The sequence below is a fragment of the Cuculus canorus genome, chromosome Z, assembly GCF_017976375.1.
Source record: "Cuculus canorus isolate bCucCan1 chromosome Z, bCucCan1.pri, whole genome shotgun sequence".
NCBI classification, from domain to species: domain Eukaryota; kingdom Metazoa; phylum Chordata; class Aves; order Cuculiformes; family Cuculidae; genus Cuculus; species Cuculus canorus.
This window is the reverse complement of record NC_071441.1, coordinates 54,455,558-54,482,765: the sequence shown is the minus strand read 5'-3', so window position 1 is coordinate 54,482,765 and position 27,208 is coordinate 54,455,558. Positions and strand designations below refer to the sequence as shown.

At 36.8% G+C, this 27,208-nt stretch overlaps 1 protein-coding gene across 21 annotated transcripts in view; it reads left to right on the top strand.

The window, feature by feature from the left end:
• The window catches only part of XRCC4 (X-ray repair cross complementing 4), a 170,268-nt gene that overhangs the window by 89,633 nt on the left and 53,427 nt on the right, over positions 1 to 27,208 (top strand). For 8 of the 21 annotated variants that reach the window (XM_054055361.1, XM_054055363.1, XM_054055364.1 and 5 more), the window contains 3 exons: positions 18,263 to 18,348; positions 18,712 to 18,859; positions 23,830 to 24,117. In XM_054055361.1, coding sequence (XP_053911336.1) covers positions 18,263 to 18,348; positions 18,712 to 18,859; positions 23,830 to 24,017 — 422 coding nt within the window. In that variant the 3' untranslated portion in view covers positions 24,018 to 24,117. Of the gene's footprint in view, positions 1 to 18,262; positions 18,349 to 18,711; positions 18,864 to 23,829; positions 24,541 to 27,208 lie in introns of those variants that run through there. The other 13 variants (XM_054055373.1, XM_054055370.1, XM_054055369.1 and 10 more) reach the window with 8 other exon arrangements.

Below are 27,208 nucleotides of genomic sequence, written 5' to 3'. Positions count from 1 at the left end.
TGTATAAGTCTATAGGACCTGATAAGATGTATCCCAGAGTCCTGAGGGAATTGGCCAATGTGGTTGCCAAGTCACTCTCCATGATATTTGAAAAGTCATGGCAATCAGAAGTCCCTGTTGACTGGAAGAAGGGTAACATTGTGCCCATTTTTAAAAAAGGTAGAAAAGACGACCCTGGGAACTACTGACCTGTCAGCCTCACCTCTGTGCCTGCAAAGATCATGGAACAGATCCTCCTAGAATAAAGCACATGGAGGACATGGAGGTGATTAATGGCAGCCTGCATGGCTTCACCAGGGGCAAGTCCTGTATGACCAACCTAGTGCTTTGTATGATTGGGGCTTTTTCTTACTGTATGGATTAAAATAAACAGAATATACAAAGCCACGTCAAAAGTATAGTAAACTTGTCTTCTGCTTTTTTTTTTCACTGGGTGGAGATCAGAACCCAACATATTTGAAACAGAGAGAGAATGTACTTTCTCAGCCTTACGAATGCCTCATTTTATTTACATGGTTGTTCGTAAGTTTGATTTCTTTTATTGTGGTATGACACACATGACATGAAAGCTGCTAACCCTCTGTAAAGAGCGAATGGCAATTCATGAGGTTCAGAGCTTTGCATGTATATATATGAAGACAGGCACAAAACCCACTCTTTGGTGTTTTGGAATGTATGTTCTAAACCAGGTTCACTGTTACTGTAGTAAAATTAAATCTTTATCTGGAAGCTGTATGTTCAGATAAAATGATTATATGGATCTGTGCATCCTGAATATGTCTCACCAGTATTAAATGTTAAAAATCTATCTTTTCTTTGTAAAGGGTAGATTTAAATAATATCTTGACAAGGGATGAATTAATCTTTCCACACTTCTCATCCTCAGTTCGCACGTCTTTACGTAGTGACAGCTTTTTTGATATTCCTGTGAGGTAGCAGTTAGTATATGTGATATTGATCACCTGAGACTAATCCCCATACTGAAATGAAGGGACGTTCTTTTGTATTCTTCGCTAATTTAAACCTAGTAATTCAGCTTTCCCAAGAAGGTGTCCCTGAAGTCAAGCTGCTACCTTTTCTTCCCCTGTAGCTTATAGAATTGTTATTAATTGCTCATTTATAGCTCATTAACAATTCTGTCAGCATATAAAAAGACATGCTATCACTCTTTAATACAAACAAAATTTTGATGTTCAGTGAGCTGCTCAGTACTCATTGTTCTAAAAATTTGTCCATACATTTGGACATCTAAGTAAAAATTAAAATGCGTGCCCAGTTTTAACTGTCCTGTTTTAAGGAATATGGTTTAAAATATAGGACTTAGGCCTTTGTGTAATATCAATTGTGTTCAGAATTAACATAATTAAAATGAAGAAAGATACATTAGCACGTGTTTGAATGTACCAGTCAGTATTTTGGAATATATTAATAAAAACTGCCAGTTACTCCATAATAGTGTTTATGAATTCCTAACCAAATAACTGCCTCAATAGTCTGGAGAATGTAACCAAAACAAATTAATTTGCAGTATCGATGTCCATGGCAGAAAATCAGTTTACTATGCTGTTTTCAACTGCCTCACATTTTACTGCCAGGGCATTCTTTTGTTTAGTTTGAGAGGAGTTTTTTATCTTTTATTTAGTAAAAATATTGAACTTCCTTAGAATAAAAGCGAATAAGCACATTATTGGCAATAGTGATGATAGCTAATAATCTCAAGTTTCAAGAACCACAAAAGTAACTTCCATGATTTCATTAATTAATCTGTCAGTAGCTTGGAAAGTTATTGCATGCAACCTGTTCAAGCAAGACCCAAAATCTCCAATCTCTTACTTTCAAATTTCTGCAGAGCACACTGTTGTGTTCAGTTTTGGCCAACTTCAGAAAATGATATGACACAATCGAGAGAACAGTATATGCAAGTTGAGGAGAAGGAATTGGGTGGAAAAATGTAGAATGCAGGAAAACAAGGAGAGACTAAAGTTAGTGTAAAGCTCCATTTAACACCAGCATGTTAAGTTGGTGTAACTTTTCTTCCTGGGATCTGAAGTCTGTTGATTACTGGAGAAAACTCCTGATACTGCATAAATTCACTTACGTATGCTTTTGACAGTAAAATACTGGTTTGTATTCATAACCACCAGCTCTTTGCAAATCGGAAGAGCATTTTGTGTAATTTTTATACCTGCCACTGTATTCATTTTTCTTATTCTCCTCTCACCATGCACTTTTTTTTGCCTGCAGCCTTGTTGGTTCTTTATGGCAGAAATTAATTTTTGTCTCTGTAAAGAACCTGTTTGTTTCAAATGAAGAATTAAACTCAACTTCTAGGAGAACACTGCCTAGTCCTGCTGTGGCTGCTAAGCTGGACTCTGCTCCAGCAGCTGAGACTTTGTATCTTCGAAGTCTGTTTACCTGGCTGAATGATTGTTTTTGCTTCTGCAGTGCCATCCTTAAATTTCTATCTGCTGATCCTGCAACTGTCTCCAATTCAATAAAAGCAGTGCTTGTTTAGAATAAGCCATACCATAAGCTGTTGTCTCAGTGAGGAAAAAATAACTCTTTAGTATTATAACTATCAGTTAAATTCTCACGAGGATGCTCATTACTTAGGTTCCTGGGAGAGAAGGGTCAGGTCAGGAGTATCTGATTGCCAGCAATTTCCTTAAGACCTACCCTGGGAAACACATGAGGCAGGCAGTCTGAAGGCTTTGGAGTAGGGGCTGTGAAATGCTGTGTGGGACAAAGAGGTTGACCTGTTTGTAACCTCCAGGGGTTCTTGTGTAAGGGTGATACTGGCATTCTGGGCAGTCACGCTTGCTTAAAGTTATTTTAGGTTTGTTTTTTTTTTACCGTTTCCATGTTTTGTGAAGACAGCTCGTTTGCTGAAGATATTGAAGTAATTTAAAATAAAATATCCAACATCCTAAATGCAAGATAAAGCTGTTACCTGTTCCGTACTTAAAAGTAGTTTAGTTCATTACATCTCAACAAATATTAACTTCTTCAGTTACATATAAAACCTGGTCTGGTTTTGGAACAGTATCATTAACTATAAGTTTCGTTAACAGCTCATTACTTCTGCTGGAATCACCAAAACATCTTATATGCAATCTTTAAATTCAAACGAGACTTTCAGAATTTTGAGGAAGGTGCAAGATTCAGTGCTCTGTCTTTTTTCTTTAAGAGGTGAAGAGAGAAAGCACTTTAGGAAAACATTTAGTCTCTTCCCTGAAGTCTCCCTGTGACCCAGGAGGCGGGGAAGGAATATGCCTCACAGGAAAAAAGAGAAGACTTGGCATATGTCTCTGAGAAGTGAGACACTGGCTTTTTGCGTAGTTGATCAGTGTACGTTAATGGGAATGTAAGTTAAGCAGATAGCAAAATTTATGGTTTTGTATTTGAAACAGTGTTCATAGAAATATATGACAGAAAATCTAACTGCTAGATTTGTGCAGTATGGAGGAGTGTTTAAGCAGGGAACATCAGAGGCCACCGTGGAAAAAATTCACAGAAATACTGTTTTTTCAAAACTGTTGCATTTTGTGAGCCACTGGATGTTCTTCTTTAATTGAGATACTTTATTCTTAGCTTCTAATGATTTCTGTTTTCTAAATGTGAAAACTTTGCAGGATTTTTTGTTTGGTTTGCTAGAAACACTGTATTGATATGGGAAAGAAAAATATAGATATATGTTATAAGCAGACTACATGGTAGTAAAAAATTTTCTTGGCCAACAGGTTTTTGAAAAATTTCTTAAAATCCACAAGACAGGCTTGTGTATGCTCTCCAGTGCTTGTAGTTGTTACCTGACTGCTGTTCTTGGTGCGTAATTGCAACACAGCATATGGCAGTTCATTTTATGTTTAGTCCTAGTGCTAAACAAAGCTTAGTAACAAGGGGTTTCGTTTGACAATAAACACTTGCCTCTCCATTTGCTGTGAAACATCACTTTTATTAGTTGCTGGCATCAGCTTTCATCTGTAGGCAAAGATGATATCCTCATCCACAGGTTATTCAAACACTGCTCCTTGGTTCAAATTAGCATTAGGAGCATTCAGTTCATTATTTGCTCCTTGGCAAAGGTCTGTCAGTTACTCACAGTATGTTTTAACTGAGGCTTATTGTAGGCTGCTTGGTTCACTTTCTTCACTTAACAGCAGCAAATGTGAGTCAGAATTCCCACCACTTACTTGTTTTACACCATGTACCAAGGTGTGTGTAATAAACCTCCCTACAAAACACTGCTGCCTATTTGTGTGGCTGCTCCATGAGAAATGAGCCTTTATGCAGGAGATTAAAAACATGTTGATACTTGTCTCCCAGTTGAAAGTGCTTGTAAATTATATCTAATTTAATTTTGATTCTTTTTGGTAATTATGGCTGTTGAAATACAATCACTCTGGACAAAGATAGTTAGAGTTGCTTATTGAAGCTGTGTGGAAAGCTCAACTGACACTTTGTGACAGAGCGGCTCCACATCTGACATTGAATTATAGAGAAGATGAGAAACTTGGGAATTTTTGGATACCTAGATCATTAGACTAAATGAATTTTCAATTACTATACTTTGCTGTCATTCATTTTCATATGCTGTGACCTATTTGTATTTTACCTCGTTGGATTTTATGTTCCTCCATGTTTAACACTGTATCGTTAACCAATCAGATTTGGAAATGTGTTCTTCCAGGTGTTTGTGAGCTCGGAGAATAATAACAAATCACTAAACAAATACAATTGGCAATCAAAATCTGGAAGAAAATTAAGGTACGCATCCTCTCTGAGTGTCCATGAGGGATAAGCTCCTATAGTGTACTTAGCTTTTTCAGATGAAACTTTGTATATGAGCATGTTTTATCTTTTCATTAGTGTGCAATAGAGAGTTATTATCTTTCTGGAGTTTCTACTTTATATTTCCAAGAAGCAGTTGAGGCTTATAGCTTTTAGGTAATGTAAAAAGTGCTTCTTGATACCAAGAACTTGATAAAGGTTTTCGGCACTTGTGACATGAATACAGTTGTCTTTTCCCTGTGATCAGAAATGGATTTCCCACCTGCCTTGCATCTAAGCTGATAAACGGAAGGTATTGCAGAGCTAACCGTTACACTGAGCAGCTGCCCCAGTTGTTGCAGGCTGATGACATTGACTACATCAGACCAAGGGTAAAATCAGATCTGTGTCATGAGTCCTATCATGTCAGGAGTCTCATGCCTGTGGACGAGGGCAGGGATTAGAAGATTCTACTGAAGAATTTTCAAGGATTTTGAGTGCTTTCAAGCTATCCTTAAGCTATTTTGACCGTAAGATTGATGTCAATCATTTTGAACAGGTTGCCCAGAGAAGTTGTGGATGCCCCCTCCTTTGAAGTGTTCAAGGCCAGGTAGGATGAGGCCTAGGGCAGCCTGGTCTAGTGGGAGGTGTCTAGTGTGTGGTGTAGGGGTTGGAACCAGATGATCTTTAAGGTCCCTTCCAACCCAAACCATTCTGCCTTTGACACGGTCCCCCACAACATCCTTCTCTCTAAATCGGAGAGATATGGATTTGATGGGTGGATGGTAAGGTGGTTAATAAAGTGGTTGGCTGGTCGTCTTCAAAGAGTAGTGGTCAATGGCTCAAAGTCCAGATGGAGATCTGTGACAAGTGGTCTCCCTCAGGGGTCCATACTGAAACTGGTGCTGTTCAATATCTGTATCAATGATATTGACAGCGAGATTGAGTGCACCCTCAGCAAGTCTGCGCATGACACCAAGCTGAGTGGTGTAGTTGCCACGCCGGAAGGACAGGATGTCATCCAGAGGGACCTGGACAGGCTGGAGAAGTGGGCCTGTGAGAACCTCGTGGGGTTCAACAAGGCCAAGTGTAAGGTCCTACACCTGGGTTGGGGCAATCCCCATTTTCAGTACGGGATGGGGGATGACATACTTGAGAGCAGCCCTGCAGAGAGAGACTTGGGGGTGCTGGTTGATGAGAAGCTCAACGTGAGCCAGCAATGTGCGCTCACAGCCCAGGCGGCCAACCATATCTTGAGCTGCATCAAAAGCAGCGTGGCCAGCAGGGCGAGGGAGGGGATTCTGCCTCTCTGTTCCTCTCTTGTGAGACCTCATCTGGAGTATTGTGTCCAGTTCTGGAATCTTCAACATAAGAATGACATGAAGCTGTTGGAACGGGTCCAGAGGAGGGCTACAAAGATGATCAGAGGGCTGAAGCACCTTCCCTGTGAGGACAGGCTGAGAGAGTTGGGCCTGTTCAGCCTGGAGAAGAGAAGGCTCAGAGGAGATCTTATAGTGACCTTCCAGTACCTGAAGGCCTACAGGAATGCTGGAGAAGGGCTATTCATAAAGGCTTGTGGGCTAGGACCAGGTGGAACAGGTATAAACTAGAGAGGGGCAGATTTAGACTAGACATTATGAAGAATTTTTTCATTATGGGAATAGTGAGGCACAGGCACAGGTTCCCTAGGGAGTTTGTGGATGCCCCATCCCTGGAGGTGTTCAAGACCAGGTTGGATCGGGCCTTGGGCAGCCTGATCTAGTGGGATGTCTCTGCCCATGGCAGGGGGGTTGGAACTAGGTGATCTTTAAGGTCCCTTCCAACCCAAACTATTCTATGATTCTGTGATTTTCACAAAGCATCAGTGAGGTCAAAACTGTGATTGGCCTTTTGTTTGCATGGTCATGTGAGCGAATTATATTACTTTCTAGGTTGTTGGACTGTTTGCTGATATTCTATATTCAGTTACAACAGTTGATTCAGTAATTAAATTTTGATAATCCAGGAATATAATAGGCAGAAAATGCAGGAAGTTAGTTTGTGAACAATCATCATTCCTGCTGCTTCATAAGAGAAGGAGGGTCTTGTCTATCTCATGCAGGACCTTTAAGGAGGTAGTCATTGAGCCCTGGAGAATTAAGGAGATTTAGATAAGCTGATCTATAGCCTCCCTGCTTATCCCCCAAGACAGGATAACTAAGGATAGAAGAAATGCTTTTTTCCTTTTGTAGGTCCTGTAACATCCCTCAGTGTATGCCTTGCTTGTGAGGTTTAGTTGATGTTTGGAGTTACTTTTATGTGCAGAGAAGGGCCAACTCTGTCTATGTTCCTCTGTTGTGTGAAGTGGCAGAGACATTGAAGAGTTGTTCTGAGCACCCCGATATGTAGGCACTTTCAGGAGATGTTTATATTTTATGGCTAAAATACGTTACTTTAAATAGTTTTCTAGAGCAACAGCCCTCCAGGGTTGTGTCTCTGGCCTTCTAAGGAGAATTTTCTCAGCATGAAAAATGCAAACTTGCCTTAAAATGACTTGGTGGTAAATTCCCCTTGGGCGGGAGACTGGAAGGACAGGAGTGGGCACAGGGAGACCGCACTATCTGGTGGAGGTGTGCTTTAGCAAGATAAGGGGAGAACCTACAGTTCCTGTCTTCTGGTGAGAGACAAGGTAATAAATTTGTGGTGCAGATCAGGGATTTTGCAGCTCTTTTATGAGCTTGAAGGAAGAAACCTCACCTGTTTCACTCTGTGCCAGTCCTCTTTCTGCAGCAAGGAGCAGTAGGAGTAAAAGACAGATTAAGATGCATTTTAATTTTATTATTTTTACAAAATGAGATGGCAGACAGGAAGAAGTAGTGCTACTTTTGGGTGAGTGTAAGCTATTTCCCACTTCATCCTCCTCTTTTCACTATGGCTTGCTAAAATACTGTAGTACAGGCAAGAAGTGAATTCACAATTGTCAGCAATAACCACTGGTTCAGTCAGTCTTGACCCTTATCTCTGTGGCAGTGTATTAACCCTGACCTGTGCTATATATCTGTATCCTGTCTCTGGGACAGGAAACTAGAAGGCAAAACAAAAACCATACTCTTTCATCAAGAAGTCTGGTGTCTCAGAGTCGAACTGACTGTGTCTCCCAATTACTTAGGCTGGATCCATGCTGCTGCCATTCAGAAGTACACTGACGTTTTAATTCACAACCACATCTCAGAACAAGTCATCCCCCATCATCCCACTGTTGCACATGGATCTGAGGAACTTTAAAGGCCTTATTTAGGAAAAAGCAGCACTTTGAACCAATGAGCTTATGTGGTGATTTATGGTAGGAAAGATTCTGAAAGCAATTTCTGGTAAAGGAGGTGGGGGGGTATTTTCCTTAGTCTGGACTTGACTGCAGATAACAAAGTCAACACGGTTCTTAGTGTCTATTAGTAAAAGTAGTTTTAGAGAAAATAAGAGGTATTTTTGTAGTAAGGACTGAGAGTAAAAAATGAAGGTATGTGGCATTTCCCTTTTTGTACCACTAAAACAAGAGGCTCCGAAATGGCAGCCTTGATACAGGACCATTCAGGCAATCCAGGGACCAGCTAGCTGCATGAGCTGGGAGCCTATTGTAGCGCCCGGGAATGCCCTCCTTGAACTGGTCTGGCGACACAGCTGTTTGACTTTTCCAAGAACGGGAGAGATTTATTGTATCAAATGGTATTTAATATTCTGGGATAGTTATGTTGTGTTAACAAGTTAGCACTGCATGTTTTGCAGGATAGTCATGGTGATGGTTTTTTTCCTTGCTGATTCAGAGCTTGTGGAAAAAGAAAAGAGGAATTGACTGTAAGACCTTTTGTATAATCTCTTTTTAAAAAGTACAGAATAATTATATACATATTTTTCTAGAGAAAAAAATTATCAAGGAGGACTACAGGTGTTTTTCAGGTAATGATATTATACAGCTGTCTTTTCAGGAAATACAATTGAAAATGACTGAGTGCACAGTGTGCAATTAGTCTTTTGCTTTGTTTTGTGTATTTCACCAGCAAGCTATCCCAGAATAATACTCTGAATTCTCAATTGGTGTAATTCATTACAATTCCGTTAACTTCCAGAGAGGCTGCTCTGGTTTATTTTGGCTCTGTTTCTGGTTAAAGTGTTCGATTCTGAATATGTAATAAAAGTATTACTCATCTTAACAGCTGTTATTCACATTAGTATTTTGTGCCCAGTCCTGGATGTTTTAATGTGTTTTTTGTTGATCAACAAAGAGGATGTTGTGCACAACAGGGTGCACATGGGCAAAGATTAGATGTATCTTTCACTCCTTTTGAACTTCATTCTGACAGTTTTATGCTTCTGCACAGTATTCTCCTCCACGAGTAGTCTAATCAGAGCTGGTCTTCCTGGGAGGCATGTTGCCAAAATAACAGTCAGTACCAGTGACCAAGGGACTGAGGGCAGTACTGTGAAGACTTCCCTACTGAAACTTGAGCAGACAAGGAAAGAAAACAATTTTTTAAAATGTCTGATTTGGAACTCTGTTTTTAATTATTTTTTAAGTCAGCTATACCAGCATAATTATAATTAATCCATTCCAATAAAATAAAATTGAAGGTTCTCAAACATCTTTTTAGAAAATTATTGTGGTGATTAGAAACAATATTAGTTAAAGGCAAAAATTATGGTATTAAATAATATCAGCATTATTATTTATAATAATCAAGCTGTCAAATATGGTAGCATTTGGGATAGCTAGAGTACTTGTAACATGTAGCTTGTAATGTGAGAAAATATGATACTAAGATTCTCTGTTGTACATATCTTTTTTCTAATGAAGAGTCAAAATTCAAGTTCTGCATTTTCTGCTTCTAGGAGCTTGTTATGGCTTTCTGTCATCCCACACATCCATCACTTAACCTAGTGACCTTATTCAGATTTTACTGTTAGTGGAGATATTCTCTAAGTCTTTGTAGCCTAAAAGTTGGGGGTTTTGTCTTGGTTCTTCAGAAAATGTCATTATGAAGTCATGCGTGCTTTCTAACACCCTCAAGTAACTTGCTGAAAGCAACCCATTAGCATTCTTTCTTTGAAGACATCACGGTTTTATAGTATTTAGTCACTAGAATTTAGTATATGGTCTTTATTGCAGTGATCATCCCTTCATATTCTACCTGCAGTAAGGTGCTGGAGGAAGAGCTCTGTTCAGTCTAATTCAGTCTGTTAAATTGTCTCTTGGTTCTAGCACAGTGGGTTGGGGTTTTTTTTCTATCTCCTTAAAAGTGTGGGAGCATTTTTTGGAACGATTAGTTAAGTTTTTAATCTGACATTGCCATTTGCTGAATTTATTTTTATATGGTTTTGCAGTTCTCTTGTAAGATAGATGATGCCATGCTGCTTTTTCCCTATATCTTTTATTTCACAGATAATTGAAGTTACTTTTTCTTGTAGATGGAATAGAATAGATGACATAATTAATATCCATGCATTTCTTTGCATTTACATTGAATGATTTGCATATCTCTTTCTGTTTTCTCCCTATTTTTATTTTTAGAATCACTGCATGTTGGTGGAGGGATAGAGGAATTGCATGAAGCTTTGACAGTCCAAGCTGTGTGCTACCTTTAAGTCATTTCTCAGTCTGCTGCACACTGCAAAAGCCTGTACTGAATATCAGAAATGATTGGTAGTAAGATTTTTTATCACAGCAAAACAGTATATTTTCTAAGCTTGAACACATGCTGTTTTGTGTTATGAAGTGGGTTTGGTGATTTACGTACTCAAAACCTTGTCATTCCGTTTTAATAAAGAATTAGCATGCCACCTTTTGGGCCTGGTGACTTGTAGGGACATTGCCTGGGGAAGCACAGATGGAACATTAGCACTGCTCAGGGCGTGATCCTGTTTTTTCTTACTGAGGAGTGGAGATTTTTCCATATGGAAAGACTATCCAGAGTTAGTGGGTCCCAAGGGAACAAAGCCAGTTCTGTATAACGATTCTGGCTGTGACTCCTACCATCACACCATGCAATTACTTCATCTTGCATGCTGGCTGTGCATCTCCATTGTCTGATTAACTTGGGGCCAGGCTATTCACCATAGTCTTTTGCCATTCATTTTCATTGTTACCCTTTAAAATTTCCCTGAATAGCTTCCAGCTTGTCAATAACAGTGTGTTTCGTAGATGGTTTCATGATGCAGAGTAAAGCTTCTGAGGCCGAGCTACTTTCTAACTACATCTTCAACTGTAGTCTGTTAGTGGTGACCTTTGCACATTTGTATTGCCCAGCCAGATCAGGAGAACCCTGCAGATGTCTAGGGTCCCAATGAAGAAAAAGAGACCAGGTCAGAATGTAAACACAGGTCGTCAGTCTTATCGTAAGTTTTCTAATCCATTCACAATGAATAATGAATTATGAATAAATGTTGAAATTGTGCTATCTATGTGTCTTGCAGACTGCATTGTGTTTAAAAGAATCAAAATAGAATTTGTTATAGATTAAACCAACCTTGTGACTCTGACTGAGACATTAACTGATAATTTTTTGTTCATTGTATATTAATGTCTTGTACACGATCAGATTCTATGTTCCTTGATCAGTAGATGTTATAATAAATATTAATGTATTGCTGCTCTCAAAGTACTTATTGATGTCTTTAAATATTTTAAATATATTTTCAGAACCTCTTAGAGTAACCAAAATTACCTGTAGCATTTCCACAGCAAAATTATCCTGTGATGTTGATTGAAATTGTGCCAGTGCATCTGCCATAAAAACGTTTATGTCATGTCTGACTGAGACATGTGCACCTTCTATGTTCATCATTTCTGAATCCATTATAAAAACCCTAATGGCAGCTGTATATAAAGACATGCCATAATGACATCTTAAATGCTGTCTTTAAATTCACAGCATGAAAAGCCTTTTAGAAGTACTACATAAAAAGCAAGTAGCTAACAGCAATTTGTGGATGGTATTCATGGTATGCCTTTTATTTAGTGTAGGTTTTATATTAATTTAAATAGAAATAAATGCCTCAAGAAAACTAATGGTTGAAGTAGAACTTTGTTCCTGGTGAATGACATTAGAGACTTCAGGTCAGCTTGCTTTCACAACAAGTATAAGAAAATGCATGACAGAGTTTGGAAGTGTATCAACTGGTTATACAAAATTTAACAATATGCAATAGTAATACAAGATCTAAAGCATAATTTAGAAAAAGAGTACACACATACAGAAAGCACAATACAAGTATTCTAAAAATCCCTTCTGCGGGAAATTTGTTCATCAAAGGCATGACTTTGTAATGAAAAAATCTTTCAGAAGGATGGAGTTTGGACTTTTTTTATAATTCTGCCAGGAACCTTGCATAGTCACTTTCTGGGCAATGCCCTCCTTTTACCAGTCTTTCAGAGTTGTTGCTGATAGTGCTGCAGAACCACTGCAGGAGATGCTTCGTTTCATTTTTACTCCTTTAAGGCTTCCTCAGTGTTTTTCCTTTGATGTTGAAGTTTTGAATGATTAGGCTCTACCCAATCATTAATGATGTATGTTCACACATAAGGATGGTTTTAATGTAGCTGCTTTTGTGTTCCAAGATTAAAATTATGTATCTTTATGAAGGGATGTAGTGCTTGTGTACTAACTTTACAGTAAATTGTTTTAAAGCTTGAGATTTGTCTTTTTATCTGTCAAAGAAAACATATGGGAACACATATTTGTGTTACTATACAAATATATAAATAGCAAAATAGCTTCTGATCTGAATGTAGTATTTGTTTAAACATTGTTGTACTTCCTTACTAATATGTACTGAAATATGGGCAGGCAAGTTCCTGTTTAAACAGATCTTTGTTTTACATTTTTCCACCTGAAATGTTTGCTCAACCTAAAGTAGAAATAGTTGTACCCCCCAAAAATGGAATTTATAATACAGTTGAAAATAACCTTAAGGCAGCTTAGAAGATACCACACAATAAAGTTATTGGTTGAGGTTAGTAATTTATTCACTGTGAAATGCCATCATTATGAAAACATACATTTTCCAGAATTATTGCAGCCTGTGGCTTCCTTTGAGTTGTATTGATTTCCTCAAAAAATGTTTAATGGAGAAAGAAATGATTCTCATGGCATAAGAGTCTAAGATCCACCTATTTCAAAGCATTATGATCAACTTCTGGGCCCCGAGTAGGTTATGTCCCAAATGCAGCTACCACTTGTTTTTCAAGGCTACCTTCAGTACACAGGGGCAGGTCTTTCTGGCCTCATGATCCCAGCGGGGTTCATAGTGAACACAATATGTGTGTCAAGATGATGAACTTTAAAACCAGCTAGCTTTTATGTACATTTCCAGGGGACAGAGTAGATAATCTAAGTACTGTTCGAGCACAAGGACAACCCTGAGCTTTATCCAAAGTAATAAGAAAAAAATAAAAGAATGCAAAAGGCTTTATTTTTTACAGATCTTTTCAGTTACTGTTGTGTATTTCACCATCCAAGATGTGAAAAACATTGATTTTGAGTGAAGAATTTAGCACAGGCATAGCTATAGTTCTTACAAATGCATGCCCAAGCAGTTTGAGACTTACTGTTAGTATTAATTTAGGACCCTTGTTTCGAAGTGCTCATAAATAGCTATGCTGCTTCATCCTCACATTGTAATAGCATTATCACAGAATCATAGAATGGTTTGGGTTAGAAGGGACATTAAAGATCATCTAGTTCCACCCCCCCTGCCATGGGCAAGGACACATCCCACTAGATCAGGCTGCCCAAGGCCCCATCCAACCTGGCCTTGAACACCTTCAGGGACGGGGCAGCCACAACTTCCCTGGGCAACCTGTTCAAGTGCTTCACCACCCTCATTGTTAAGAATTTCCTCCTTATGTTTAGTCTAAATCTTCCCCTCTCCAATTTAAAGCCATTCCCCCTCGTCCTATCACTACATGCCCTTGCAAAAATCCCTCCTCAGCTTTCTTGTAGGCCTCCTTCAGGCACTGGAACATGTATGTAATAGATCTGGACTTTCAGTGGATCATTGGAAAGCTAGAGCATGCCACTGATAAACAGTCTAACTTGTCACCAAACAGCCTTCACCTAGTCAAAAACCACCAGAGCACTCGAGTTGCCAACGTTGCCATTCCTTCTGTCAAGCACCCATAAAAAAAAAAAAATAAAGCAACTCTAATTGTTAACAGGTTTCAGATACCAAAATTGCACTCTCTTAGCTTCCACTGTTTCAACAAGGAGCCTTTACCTGACCAATGTCAGGAAAGAGTTGAGCACGTTTTAAATCTTTCTTTGTTGCATTGTAAGGCAGGTGCTAATTTTGTAGGGGCTGGAATCACTGCAAATATATGGTGTACAGCTGTATACTGTGAGGATTTTTAAAATTGCTGGATAAATCATAACCTTTGACAATGTTTATAACCAGTGGCTTTCTTAAAACTTTCTTAAAAATGTGACATTACTAAAGTATTTTTAGCCATACACACTATTATGGATTATTGAAAATTTATTTCTCGTGTGATGGAATACATGGGTTTCACTGAAATACTCTGTATCAAAGTATTTTTGAAAGAGGGTTTTCTGCTATACATCATGGGTTTGGTTACTAAAATTAATAAGATTCTTTAAAGTTTCTGCGATATTTCTAAAAATGCATTCTTTTTCCCGCTCTGATATTTTGATATATGAAAAGAGACTTCCTGACGAGACTTATTTGCTTGACAAACTTATCCTGGGTTTTTTTGCCATCTAGTTTCAAGACAATGTCAACTGTTAACATATGAGCACTTCAGTTGTCTCTAATAAATAAACATTGAAAAGGAGACCATATATGAACCAGATATTTATTATAAATTGATAAGTTTCACCACCAGTTTGAAATGACCTTTTTTCAATTAAAGAAGAGTATTTTATTTTAGGAGCTCTTCGAAAGGAGTGAGATGAGGAAAAGAACAGGCTTTGCAAATAGAGAAGTCTACATGTTAAAACTTAGGATGTTTTGTCAGTGGTAATACTGTCTGGGAGGGTGAAATGTAGTCTTCCTTACTGAACTGGATAAAATTTATAAATTTTGTATAGCTGGATTTAAACTGCTAGACTAGTTTTAAAATGTGACTTTGCGAACACTTTCCTTGGAGATATTCTTTTAAAAGATAAATGTTAATAACTAACCAAAAGAGAATTTATAGAACTGCTATGTTAACTGCCTTTAGGCCCAGGAGATTACAGTAAAGTAAACCCAAATTTATACAAAGTATGAAATATATAGTAGAACAAAGATAATGGAGAATTGTTCTTACTCCTCTCCTAAATTGTCATGTTCCTGTTACATGCATTGAAGTGTGTATGTGAACTGTAAATAACAATGTTTAATTTTGGATCTCTGATTGATCTAAATGGATCTATTTCTTATGAAAAATGCCTGATTATGGCCAGAATATGCATATACAGGATAACTTTAGCATAGGTAAAAGTGGTGTTTCCTAAATTGCCTGTCAAGAATGCCTTCATTCTGCTTTGTGGGAATTGCTTATATCAGTGAGACACATTCATTTCCATACCCATTCATTTAGAAGACTCTCTGCAGAGAATGTCAAAGAGATGCTAATTCTTATCAGCTCTGGTAATCCTTTAGGAATTATGCTGAGGCTGAGAAACGACATAATTACTGAAGTTACACTATAGTCAAAGATTAAAGTGATGAGTTCTTCTATCATTTTTTTTTCTTTCGTGGCTTGGGGAGCAGCTGTCACAGGCAGTCCTGGCACTCTTTAGGTGATTGTTTTGTAACCACTTTGTCCTTTTTCAGTGTAGTTTATCTGCCACCAATGCCGTGCAAAGGCAAAAGCAGGAGAAGCAGTAATTATACATACAGCCTGGTTGTTTCCCAAATAATCTGTCTTAGAGAAAATGGCAAGATCCTTGAGCAAGGGACTGATTTTAAGTTAAATCCTTTGAACTTGAAGGTTCAGTTGAGTAACTGTGGAGCAACACATGCTGCCAGGAGTTAAGCAGAGTTCTACTAGGAAATTCTGTTCTGTTAACAGAGTGCTCTAAGAATTTAGGGCACCTGTGAGAACATTAATATCTGAAAATCTGAACAAATTTTCCTAAGTCCTCGTAGTATATATACTATATACATACACTGTATGCAGTGTATATATACAATATATATATAGTGCATATATACTGTACTATACTATATACATACACTCTATAGGAGATATATATAGTGCATATATATATATATAGTGTATATACTATATATACTTAGTGTATGATGTGTTTTCATTAGCAGTTCTAACCTAAAAGGTAGTTGGCTTTAAAGAAACAAACAAACAAAACCCCAAACCTCTGGTGATCTGTCATTATCTATGAGTAGTACTATTAATAAGATTACATTCTAAACTGAATGAGAAGTCGACTTCTTGGTACTGCTAAAAAACATTGTCACAAGAGATATTGTCAACTTCATTGCAGTGGTTTACTTGAATCATTTAGGTCAATATTTTTCACTCTAGTTAGTTTTAGTAGTTCATAAGAGCAAAAATTGTTTTCATGGGACAGATTATCTTGAAATGTTTACTAGAAATCTGAAACACTTTCCTAGCCTGAAGTTAGCACAAATGCAGTATGCTGAAAAGACGAACATGTATCTTGTATGTTTCTCACTTAAGCAGCAGTGGGACGGTTGCAGGAGACCAACAGGATTTATGCCTAAACAGTAAACAATATTAATCATGAGGGTCATGAGCACTGTTCCATATTACACACATTAAAGCACAGAGACATTATTTATTTAACATCAGCATTATGTAGGTTTTGTGTATGTAGCTAACCTCTGGATCTGCTTTTTGGCAAAAGCAGAGACTGTAGGAAGAGAACAGTAACAAGGAGGAATAAGACCTATGATAGTAAAATTATTCAAGTTTGATCGGTTCTTGGCAGTAGACTATCTTATGTGCATTAATTAATATTGGAATATACAAAATAGTATTAGTGTAAATGTTAGATGTACTACCTTGAACATGCTGCCAGTAAATAGTAACTAACAATCATGAACATATTTTCAACATTTATCACTGGAAAGGCATGCATAGCCAGTGAAAGTTTAGTGTAGAGAAAGAAGCTGTAATTAAACCCTTTTCAGCATTTATTGTGGCCAATGTATCATGTCTGTACTGGAATTTGAAACTTGTTAATTAGCTGGTGCCATGGAAATATGTCAGCTAATACCTATTGTCACCCTGCAGAGATCTGTAAGTCTGTAACATAATGTAGCACATGCTGGTAAAAGCTAAGACCTTCTAATATTTAAGCATATGCTTCATTGTAAGCAGTGGTTGCACTGCGCTAGGGAGCTTCATTTACATGTTTAATTTAACAAAACTCTTGTTCAGAAACATATTTTTTGAGAAACAGTGAAAATGTTATTTGTTGGTTGCATATTTTCTTCCTGTTTTCTTATCAGTAGATGTGGATAATAACTGTGAAAGAAATAGGACCCATTTTTTATTTTCTGTGAAAACCTTCAGTATTGAATCTCAAATTATGATGTCTTTCATCTATGTGAAGATTAAACCTTCCTAAAGCACACAGAAAGTAATATTGAGGGAAGTTACCATAATAGCATCAGCCTCAGTCACCACATTATTATTTAATATATTTCAGTTGAAATATGTGCTGCTCTAGATATCATTATCTTGAAAATTCAAAATAATTAAAGATTTTCTTTTTAAAGCAGGCATACCGAATAAGAGTGTGCTACAGGATGTTGTTAGCTGGAATAAAAATGTCTACATATCTTATGAATGCATTAATAGCAAGGGGAGGGAGGGCTTTAGCTTAAGGAAGGATCCAGTTGTCTTGACATTTGAGTAGTTAACTGTCAAAAGCAGAGAGAGGAATGTTTTGTAAGATAGTGCATCTTTTTATGAATTTACGTGATAATATAAATGCAAATGAGGTATGAAATTGTAGTTTATGCAGTAGTGCTGGAAATTATAGGTGAATAAACCTGGACAGAGTCTACACTGCTTACCTTCAGCAGAGGAGTCTCCGGAAACCTAGATGGGTTCTCCAGTTTGAGGTTGCAGCGAGTTAGGAATTCTTCCTGTTTTCCTTTCAAACTGCAGCTACTCTTCCTGACATAGACTTCGAGAGGTTTTGTTTGAAACAGGGGCACCTGTTCCATGGGTTGAACAGTAAGCTTACATTACCATTTATACATGGATTTGCTCCGGATAGATGATTTCTTGCCTTACTGAACAGCCATCAAGCTGTCCATCCGCCTTTCTGGCCACTGTCTTCTGGGAGTTTCCTGCAGAACCTGTAAGGAATTATTGCCTGCAGGTCTGTAGCAGCAAAATGAGTACATACCAAAATACAGTGCTTGATCACAGCAATAAGCTTCTCTCAAGGGTTTATCCTAATGAATATTGAAAATTGTTTACTTCTTTTTTTGTTCTCGGTGTGTGTTGCTGTCCATACTGCAGACCAAGAGTTTGAACAAAGATGCAGAATAACAGGAACATTCGAGCTCCTTTCCTGGTGCCATGTGGACATTTTCCTCAGTTATTCTGTGCGTGTCAAAGGCTAATTTCAAATGGGTGACACTGGGCTCTGCAGGCTACCTCTCTACTTACTGTAGAATCTACGAAAAGGAGTGAGGAGACTGTCAGTATATTTCTGTTTTATAACTGCCCATCTTTTTCTCCACTGACAATATAGTGATGTTGAGGGAAGCTTATCTGTCTAGTTTAAATATGGCGTTTTTTGAATTCTCCTTCATCTTATCTGTTTGTTTTGATCTCAGCTGTTGTCAAATCTGAGCCCACAGAAGCAGTATAGAGATTTTAATAAAAAGAAACAAAAAATTTTTTAAGAGACATCTTGTTATACTTCATATTCAAATTCTTTTCAACTTAGGTCTTTTTCATTTTAGCAGCATCAGAACGAAAGGATTCCTTCCTGGGTAGCCCAGATGTCATTGATACTGGGCCAAGAAGAAAGCGAAGACAAAGGACAGCAAAGCCTACTGGGACAGGAGCTAAGATGGCTACTTATGAGACAGAACTGCCAGACAAGGAAAAGTAAGCAGTTTTCAAATGTATTGAAATGTTTTAATGTCTACAGATGGCAGAGGGTTTGTGGTTTGAGGGTTTTTTTGTTTTCTTGTGCAGTTTCATATTTCAGACAGAATACTTCTGCATTGCATTTTGTACAGTCATTTACAGTAATTTTGCCCAGCTTTGGATAGATGTGAATGATTAAATTGCCAGGCCTAATGACTTATTGATTTTAATATACCTTTCACATGACAATTGTAAATTCTTTTCTTTAATTGGCGTGGGTAACTTTAAGCAAATAGGTTGAAGGCTACTAAAATGATGTTCTGTAAGTTACTTTATAACTCTGAAGACAGAGAAAGTTGCATTTATAAGAAATGTCAAACTAAGATGGAGAGCTTCGGCTAAGTTGTGTCACAGAAAGTAGTGCCATTATGAGCGTCTCTTACAGTGAGTTTGGTCAAACCAGGAATACCTTGCCCAGAGAGGTTGTGGAGTGTCCAGCTGTGGAAATACTCAAATCCTGGTGGGGCATGGTCCTGGACAACCAGCTTGGGTTCAGGGATATCTAGAATCTCTAGATATCCTTTCCAATGTCACCGTTCTGTGCTTCTGTCTTTGTAATTTAGGGGAATTGATTTATGATACCATTTTTAATAGACCAGAATAGATTTCTTTTGAAAATAAGATCAGAGGGGAGAAAAAAAAAATACACTCTTAAACACAAGCGGTTAACATTTATAACACTTAATAAAAGTCTTTTTCTTATTATTTTATTTTTGACTTTTGGAAGTGTTTTCACATGATCTGAGAAGTGCTTAGTTATGCATAGAGTTACCTTGGAGCTGCAATATGATTTGTGGTATTTTCTTCAAAAACTGATCTTTTTCTAAGATCTATGACGTGTCAGATTTGAAAATATTTATTCTCTTCTCTTTTTATCTGTAATATCCAATGGATAATTAACTGTTTAAACAGACATGGATACAGGTAGACTACAAAGACATTTCCTAAGATTAGCAAAGATTTCTGTATAAATCAGAAAGAGAATTATCTTATTTAGACATAGGAGGTCATGAATTGATGCTAGGAAATGAAGCTAGGAATGCATAAGCTTACAATCCTGTTTTATTAGTAAAAAAAATGATATCTTTTTAAAACAGTCTAGAAAAATATCAGATTCTGCTCTTCTGTTATTTTAGAGTCTAGTATATTACAATGAACGATGCCCTTTCTTCATTGTATGTAGTCAGTTTAATTTTGAGAGTCTGGTTGTGTTTGCCTGAAATACAATTTCATTCTTTCTAGTATTGACTGTAGAAGGAAAACATACAGAGGGAAATGATTGCAAAGGAGAATGTAGAGAGAGGCCTTAGGCTGAGTAATCCTGAGTTTATGAATATCTGAGCTTTATGTGTAGAGGTAGAACTAAAAGGATATTAAAGGATATTAATATTTTTTGTTTAGTTCCTTTAAGTAAGGCAAATTCTAGAAAAAATGGTGTAATATATTTTTCATACTTTGCAAAACATTTAAAATGTGCTTACAGAATCAAGTAAGTCTGAATCTGAAAAGTGGCTCTTCTTCTTGGCTATAACATAGGCATATTTTAAGGCTTACCATATGGAACATCCATTATAGCAGTATCTATCCCCATTTTTCTTTTTTTCATTAAGTATATATGAATTGTATTGTAGACAACAGCTTTGCACTGCAGGTCACAACATTTCTTGGCTTGTGATGTGACCTGTTGTGAAGATATAACTGACAATGAAAAGTCCATGTCTCTCTGTGAACCCGTGTTGATTTCGGAAATGGGATGTGATATTGCTCAATAGTGGAATATGTTTTTCATCCTTTTTTATAGGTAAAAACATATTGGCAGTGCTAATTCTTTGATTAGACAAGAAGATTTACCTGGAACAGGACAAAAGCCAAACTGTAATAATTTTTATTTTGCTGATTATTTTTCTTATTGCCCCTGCTTAGTTCTTGGGTTTTGAGCTTCATCCTAAGTCTTTTGCCATGAAGCTCCAGTCAACTTGGTCAACTAATATTTTTCACTTTTCTTCAGTATGTCAAAAGCGGGGAGACATATATATATAGCATCATAATCCAGCTCACAAACAGATTTTTTTATTTTAAAGCCTCTTCAATAATTTGTACTGACAAAAAGCTGGATGCAACATGGTGCAAAAGGCTTTATCTAAAATTGATGGTACATTAGGATCCTGCCCAAAATGTTTTCCAATATTGTATTACTTAGCAAAAAATTACTAATTCAAGGAAACCACCCACCCCAGCCTGCTGGGGCAAGGGGAGGTTGAGGGGAGGGAGGAAGTTAACCTCTAAATTCCTTCACATTTGGAAATGCTCCATCACAAACAGTGAAGATGTGCAGTCCTGGAAAGCATGTCATGCTTTTTTGTTTGGCAGGAAGATCAAATGACAGATTATGATCACATTTGCAAATGCACAAATGAACTCTTATTTCTGAGCTCTCCTGCACAGACCTGCAGAAAGATTTTATTCTTTTGTTGTAATGTAAATACTTCAAGGTGCTACCACATAAAATCATATCCCACAGTTCTTGTTCTAATACACTAAAACTTACTTAAAATTATTTTACATTTTTAAGTTTTGCTGACATCATCAGTGTTTGTTTCATGTTTGCCGGGCAATGAAAGGTTAGTTACAAACCGAACATCAAAAGCATAATGCTGTCTTTATATTGTTGCATCATATGTCTATTGATACAAAATCCTAAATCAGAGGGAGAAATACCTCTTTTACTGAAGGAAAGCATCCAAATTCTTCTTCTTACTTTTTGGATTTTAGATTGTTTTTTGAAAATAAAATGTTTTCCAACACAGTCATTGTTATCACGTAGTAGGAATTATCTCTTATCTTGCATATATTTCTCGTAAGATTTTTAAATATGATAAGAAAGTACCATTTATGCTTGAAGTTAAGAACATCTAAAGTAAATACTGAGTCATGAAAGATGAAAGGATTCTATTTCCACAAATATTTTAGGTTTATGGATGTTGAGGTTAGTTATGTAGTAATTCTCTAGTCCTTTGGTATGAAAATATAGTCTTAGATATAACCAAGAATACTGAGAAGAATGCAAACAGAAATCTGTTTAACATATAAATTAGAGCAAAAGGGTACTGCCTTTCTCATGCTTTGTTTCTGGATGCAAACGGGCAGGAAAAGGAGTTGAATTGTAGATAGCTATATAGGCATCTAATGTTTACTGTGGCAATTTATTCAAAGACTAAATCAATGTTTTTAATGAAACTCACAAATGTGCTTTGGATAATATTAAGCTTAGTGAAAGTAGTATAGACATAAGATCATCAAAGAACTGAACTAGGATTTGTGGAACAAGGTTTGCTAAATGAACTATTTCATTATTTGCTCTCATCTGAGATAAAGATGTTCTCTAGGATAAAGTTGAAATTCAGAATAATTATTTAGTCAGTGAACTGTCAAGATTCATGTTTATCCAGCTCTCCAGCAGGCTGTTTTTCAAATCTGAGATATCCAATTAAAGGAAATACTTCTTTAGGCAGACGGGTGTTACTTACAGTTGATAACAGTCAAACTGTGGATGGCAATTTACACATTTTTAAAATGTGACAAAGGGTGGTTCTTATAGTTCAAAACACGATTGAGTCAGGAAACAGAGTAAAATTATTCTAACTCCAGTTAACTGTGGTGCTGTTGGTGAAGCTTTAACTATTACTTGATATCTCGCAACTTCCTAAGGTGCAAAGCAGAGATAATATGTAAGTCAAGTCAGGATGCAGATTCTACTTTTCACAATTTGCATTTCATACTTGGAGGGGAAAAATTAATAAAAGTAATCCCAGTTCACAGTTCTAAATTATGCTTATTAATGCATTTCCAAATCTCTCAGGGGACAGCATATGAATGACACTATTAGCTATGTATAATACGCACTTAATATAGAGGCTTAAGTGTATGGCCTGTCAGCGTGAATCCTGTAAATTATTGTATGTTTCTATAACAATTTCATTTTCAAAGTCTTGGAACCTGTTTGAGGTAAGATAGGATCTACTGAAAGTGACAGATTTTTTTAATATAATTTTATAACTAAAACATAGCCATTGAATACAGAATACTTTGTGTAACTTGTACAATCCATAGTCATAAAATACAATGGAACCTAACCATTGCTGGAGCTTATATAATTAAAACAAAAGTAAATGAGGAAAAAGCTTCGTTTTCTAGTACAGCTTACAACTATTACTTTGTTTCCACAAGTGAAAATCTCTCTACTTTGGTTTATCAAAATTGCTTTTATTTGAAGGGCTAAGAAAAGCAAAACATATTTTTTGTGTTTCTGTTATTTGTTACTAATAAAGGATCTAGTTTTATGGTGTTTATTCATACGTTTCATAGAAGGAAGGCTTTACTGAGTAAGACTTAAAATTTCCTTTAACTTATTCTGTACATTTCAAAAAGTAATCCGTTCTGACTGCTGTATAGTGTTTATAATTTCTTTGCTTTTGAATATGTACTCACTGTGGAAGATATGTACAATTACAGAAATGGTTTAGGGGAAAGCATCCTAAACACAGAAAGAACCTTATTATGGATGCAAATATGCTATATTCACCTGTTAAGTAGAGACAACCAAAAAGTGTTATTACAGAGAAAATGCTTCATAATTCTGAGAAGCAAGTGTAAAGAAAGACTTGAGTGAGAAATAACAGATATTATTTGCTTGTCAGTTTAAATTTGGCTTCTGCTGGCTTGATACTTCTTGCTTGCTTGATAAAACTGAGTGACTATCAGAATCAGACCTACGTTCATCTTCAAGGAAAAAGATGCTTTCCCTTAACTTCAGTATGTTTGGGTTTGCTGAAACATTGAGATGCAGTCATAGCCCCATTGAATTTGATAGGATCTTTGCCGCCAGTCATTTTTTTTCTTTTTTACATATGAATGCTGCTTTTTTATAGATCTCAAAGTGTTCAACATATACCTGGGAATCCTAAGAATCATCTGTATCAAGTGGAAAACCATATTCAGATTGCTGACTGGGTATTTGGAAGTGCCAGGAGTTGCCAGGGAGAGTTTTGTGCCATCTTCCTTGCTATCACCTCCTCCATCAGAAGAGGCCAAAGCGAGCATGTCATTTTTACTTTAAATACAATTATTACGGTCCAAATGTTCAGTGTTAGTTCTTGACTTAAGAGTCTGATTAAAGTTAGTCACGCGTATAATTGTGGATATAATCAGCTGCATAGTTTTTGCTTGCTAATGATAAATGGGGGGGGCAGTGTGTTTCCATACTCTCATGTGTGTCTATATCTTCAAAAGTTTTTTACAGTCTTCATATGTATATATGATTTACAGGAAAAAAAAAAAAAAGCCGTTAGCCTTATATTCCAATACTGGAAGAAGCTGGATTTGCCTTTCTTTTGATAACCTTCCACCCCTTTAAAAGCACTCAGAGCCTGTGGTCTGCCAGGAATCCATGGTCATCTTGCTGCCTTTGTCTAATTTATCACCTGTGGTTCACATTTTTAAAGTCCTAACACATGGTTTACTTAAAATGTGGTTTGCCGCCACCACCAGTGATTCAGGTAGCAAAATCTATATTTGGCCCAGAATTTAGCATTCTTAGAGGGTTACACGTAGACATCGGTATTACACAATGAGTAATTCTTTCTCATAAAGGTTTGACCAAGTGAAATAAGGATTCCACTGAAAATTATACTATAACCTTCCATAGTCCAAAGGGAGTATGAAGTTTATGCTACAGTAACCCCCTGTAAAAAAAAAAAAAAAAAAAAAATTAGAGTTTATGTTGAGATGTCACTTTTTATTCGTTAAATGTATTTATTTAGTACAATTGGAGAGAACTTGCAGAGCTTTGCATGGTGGGAGAAAGCACTATGATCACTAGTATTTCATTGAGTCAATGTAGTGTCTGCATACAGGAGTAATAAGCTCATCCCTGCCTTAATAAATTTACAGAATGCAATGTTTAGGAAGTTTTTGATAATTAACTCATTCAGGCTGAAATGTTAACAGCTTAAGAAATCTCTTAGAAGTGGACAGAGAGGATCATTTGAGACTTTAATGTGAGAATCAAACAAAAAAAATCTTTTCAAGAGCTGGATTAAGTCCTTTCTGTGTTTCATTCATGTTCAGCATATTCTTACACTTTGGATAGTTGCTTTTTCTGTATGTTTTTGCCATGACATTGGCAGCAGCCATTGGTCACTAGTCATACCAGAGAGACAGACAGTTTTAACTCAGCTGTGCAAATATTAAAGTTTGCAATGTAATTTTGTGTGGGGTCTTGGAAGCTTTGATAAGTGATACTCATCTTCTGAAAAGTCACCTGTGAATATTTAAGTTTGCAAAGGGTGAAGTAGAAAGAAGAGCTGTGTTTAACATCTGTGGTACATGACTTGTGGCTGTACAAAAATGGGTTATCATCAGAAGAAAAAAGAATAGAAGTCTCTTACAATGCATAGCAATGTTGGCATAAACAAGGTGCAAAAAATCTAACATTCTGCTGGAATGAATAAGGTAGAAATAAATGTAACACAGTGCAGTTGCCTTTCTCTTGTTTGCAGCCTGGCTTTCTGTGCAGGGACTGTCTTTGTTTTAACTGAGTGGTAGGTAATTAGTCTTCCACTATCCATGTGGGAAAGGATGACGTATTTCCATGGAAAGTGCAAGGAATTGGTATCTGCAATCACCATTTCTCCTAACTCCCCAGGGAAAGATGGGGAAAATGCGAAGACTGAAAGACCAGGGCAGGAGAAAGTGAACATTATCTCCTGACCTCTGAGGCTGCAATTTCTCCTGAGCAAAATCACTCAACTCTCTAGTTGGTGGCACATCTCACCAATTTTTGTCACTAGTAATAGTCTAATAATTGACTGCTGACAGAGAAGTTATTACTCAGAAAGAATGACAGGACTCTACCCTGTGTTTTCTCAGGGCATGTTCTTTACAGCAGGATTTTATTGCTGTGACAAATCCGGTGAGATATATGTCTCAAGTGATTAATCTATAATTATCTCAGTGAAACTGTTAGCTGTGAGATAATAAGAGGATAGCTTATAAAATGGAAACAATATCTTCTTCCTTTCCTTTCTGGTAAATCTTTGTTGAATTTTTTTCACCTTTTTATATTTAAGTGATATTTGAACTAAATTTTATGTTTTAAGCCTCTCTTAGGTAGATTATGTGTTGATATAGTTTAATTTATTGCACTATGGATTAATCTTGTTAAATACTGTGATCCTGGTTGGGGTATTTCAGTGTGGGAGGCAAAAGAATTGTTCTTCAGGAGTAAATTACAGTAAGAAGGAGGAAGATTGTGTGTGGTTGAGGTAACCAAGAGTGGTAGAATATTTGTTGGTGTTTGATGTAAATCAAGCTACAATATTTTCAGTCTTATGAGGGAAAGGGTGGGAAGTAAGAAAAGGAGACTGTATTTAAAAGTAAAAAGAAGGCAATACTTAAAATTCCTTGTACATCTTTGTGATTAGTGTGTAGCAGCAGTTGTGTGCTCTCTTTATGGACACTTCTGTAAAGGGTTCCCATTGATGGTGTCAATTAAACTTCCATTTCCTAGAACAGCTCTTTGGGCAGAATTATTCTCACATTTAATAGGAAGAAGCAGACAATAAAGATGCAAAGATTTTGATTATGGCATTATATTAAGACTAGACTGATGGAAACTCTAAGTACCCATGCTTGCCAGCTCTTTCCTGATGTCAAAGATAGACAGCATGGAATAGAATGAGATGAAAGTCTGGCTATATTAATGAGATAAAGCTGCCTCAAATCTCTCTCTTTATTGTTCATTAGACTGATCATGAAGTCTGTCTTCTTTACTGGATTAAGTTAGAGTATTCCATATGGCACAACTGTCTGTGAAGACCAGTAATCCCTTAACTCATTATGGATCCCAGGAAATATTCTGGAGAAAATCCCATACACCAAAATACACTAAAACTCAGGATTTGGGAAATGATTTCATGAACACTTGAGAATGCTTCTATACCATTGAGGTGATTGCCCAGCTTATGCTCAGTTCAGTGCACTTCGCAGAAGTATTTGTATTTCTCCTTTTTGTGTACTTAACTTTTTGCCAATGAATCATCCTTTCTTCCTCCCTCTGACTCCCCAAAAATATTCCATCTCAACAAACTTTTAGGGCTAAAAACTTAACATTTAGAATTAACAACACTTTTCAATTTCTTTATGCTAATATAAGTGGCTAATCCTCTGTATAAACCCCACAGAATTAAATGCATAGGACCTATTTTTCTACTGGTAACTTTAGTCCTCAATCAGTGATAGATATCTGTG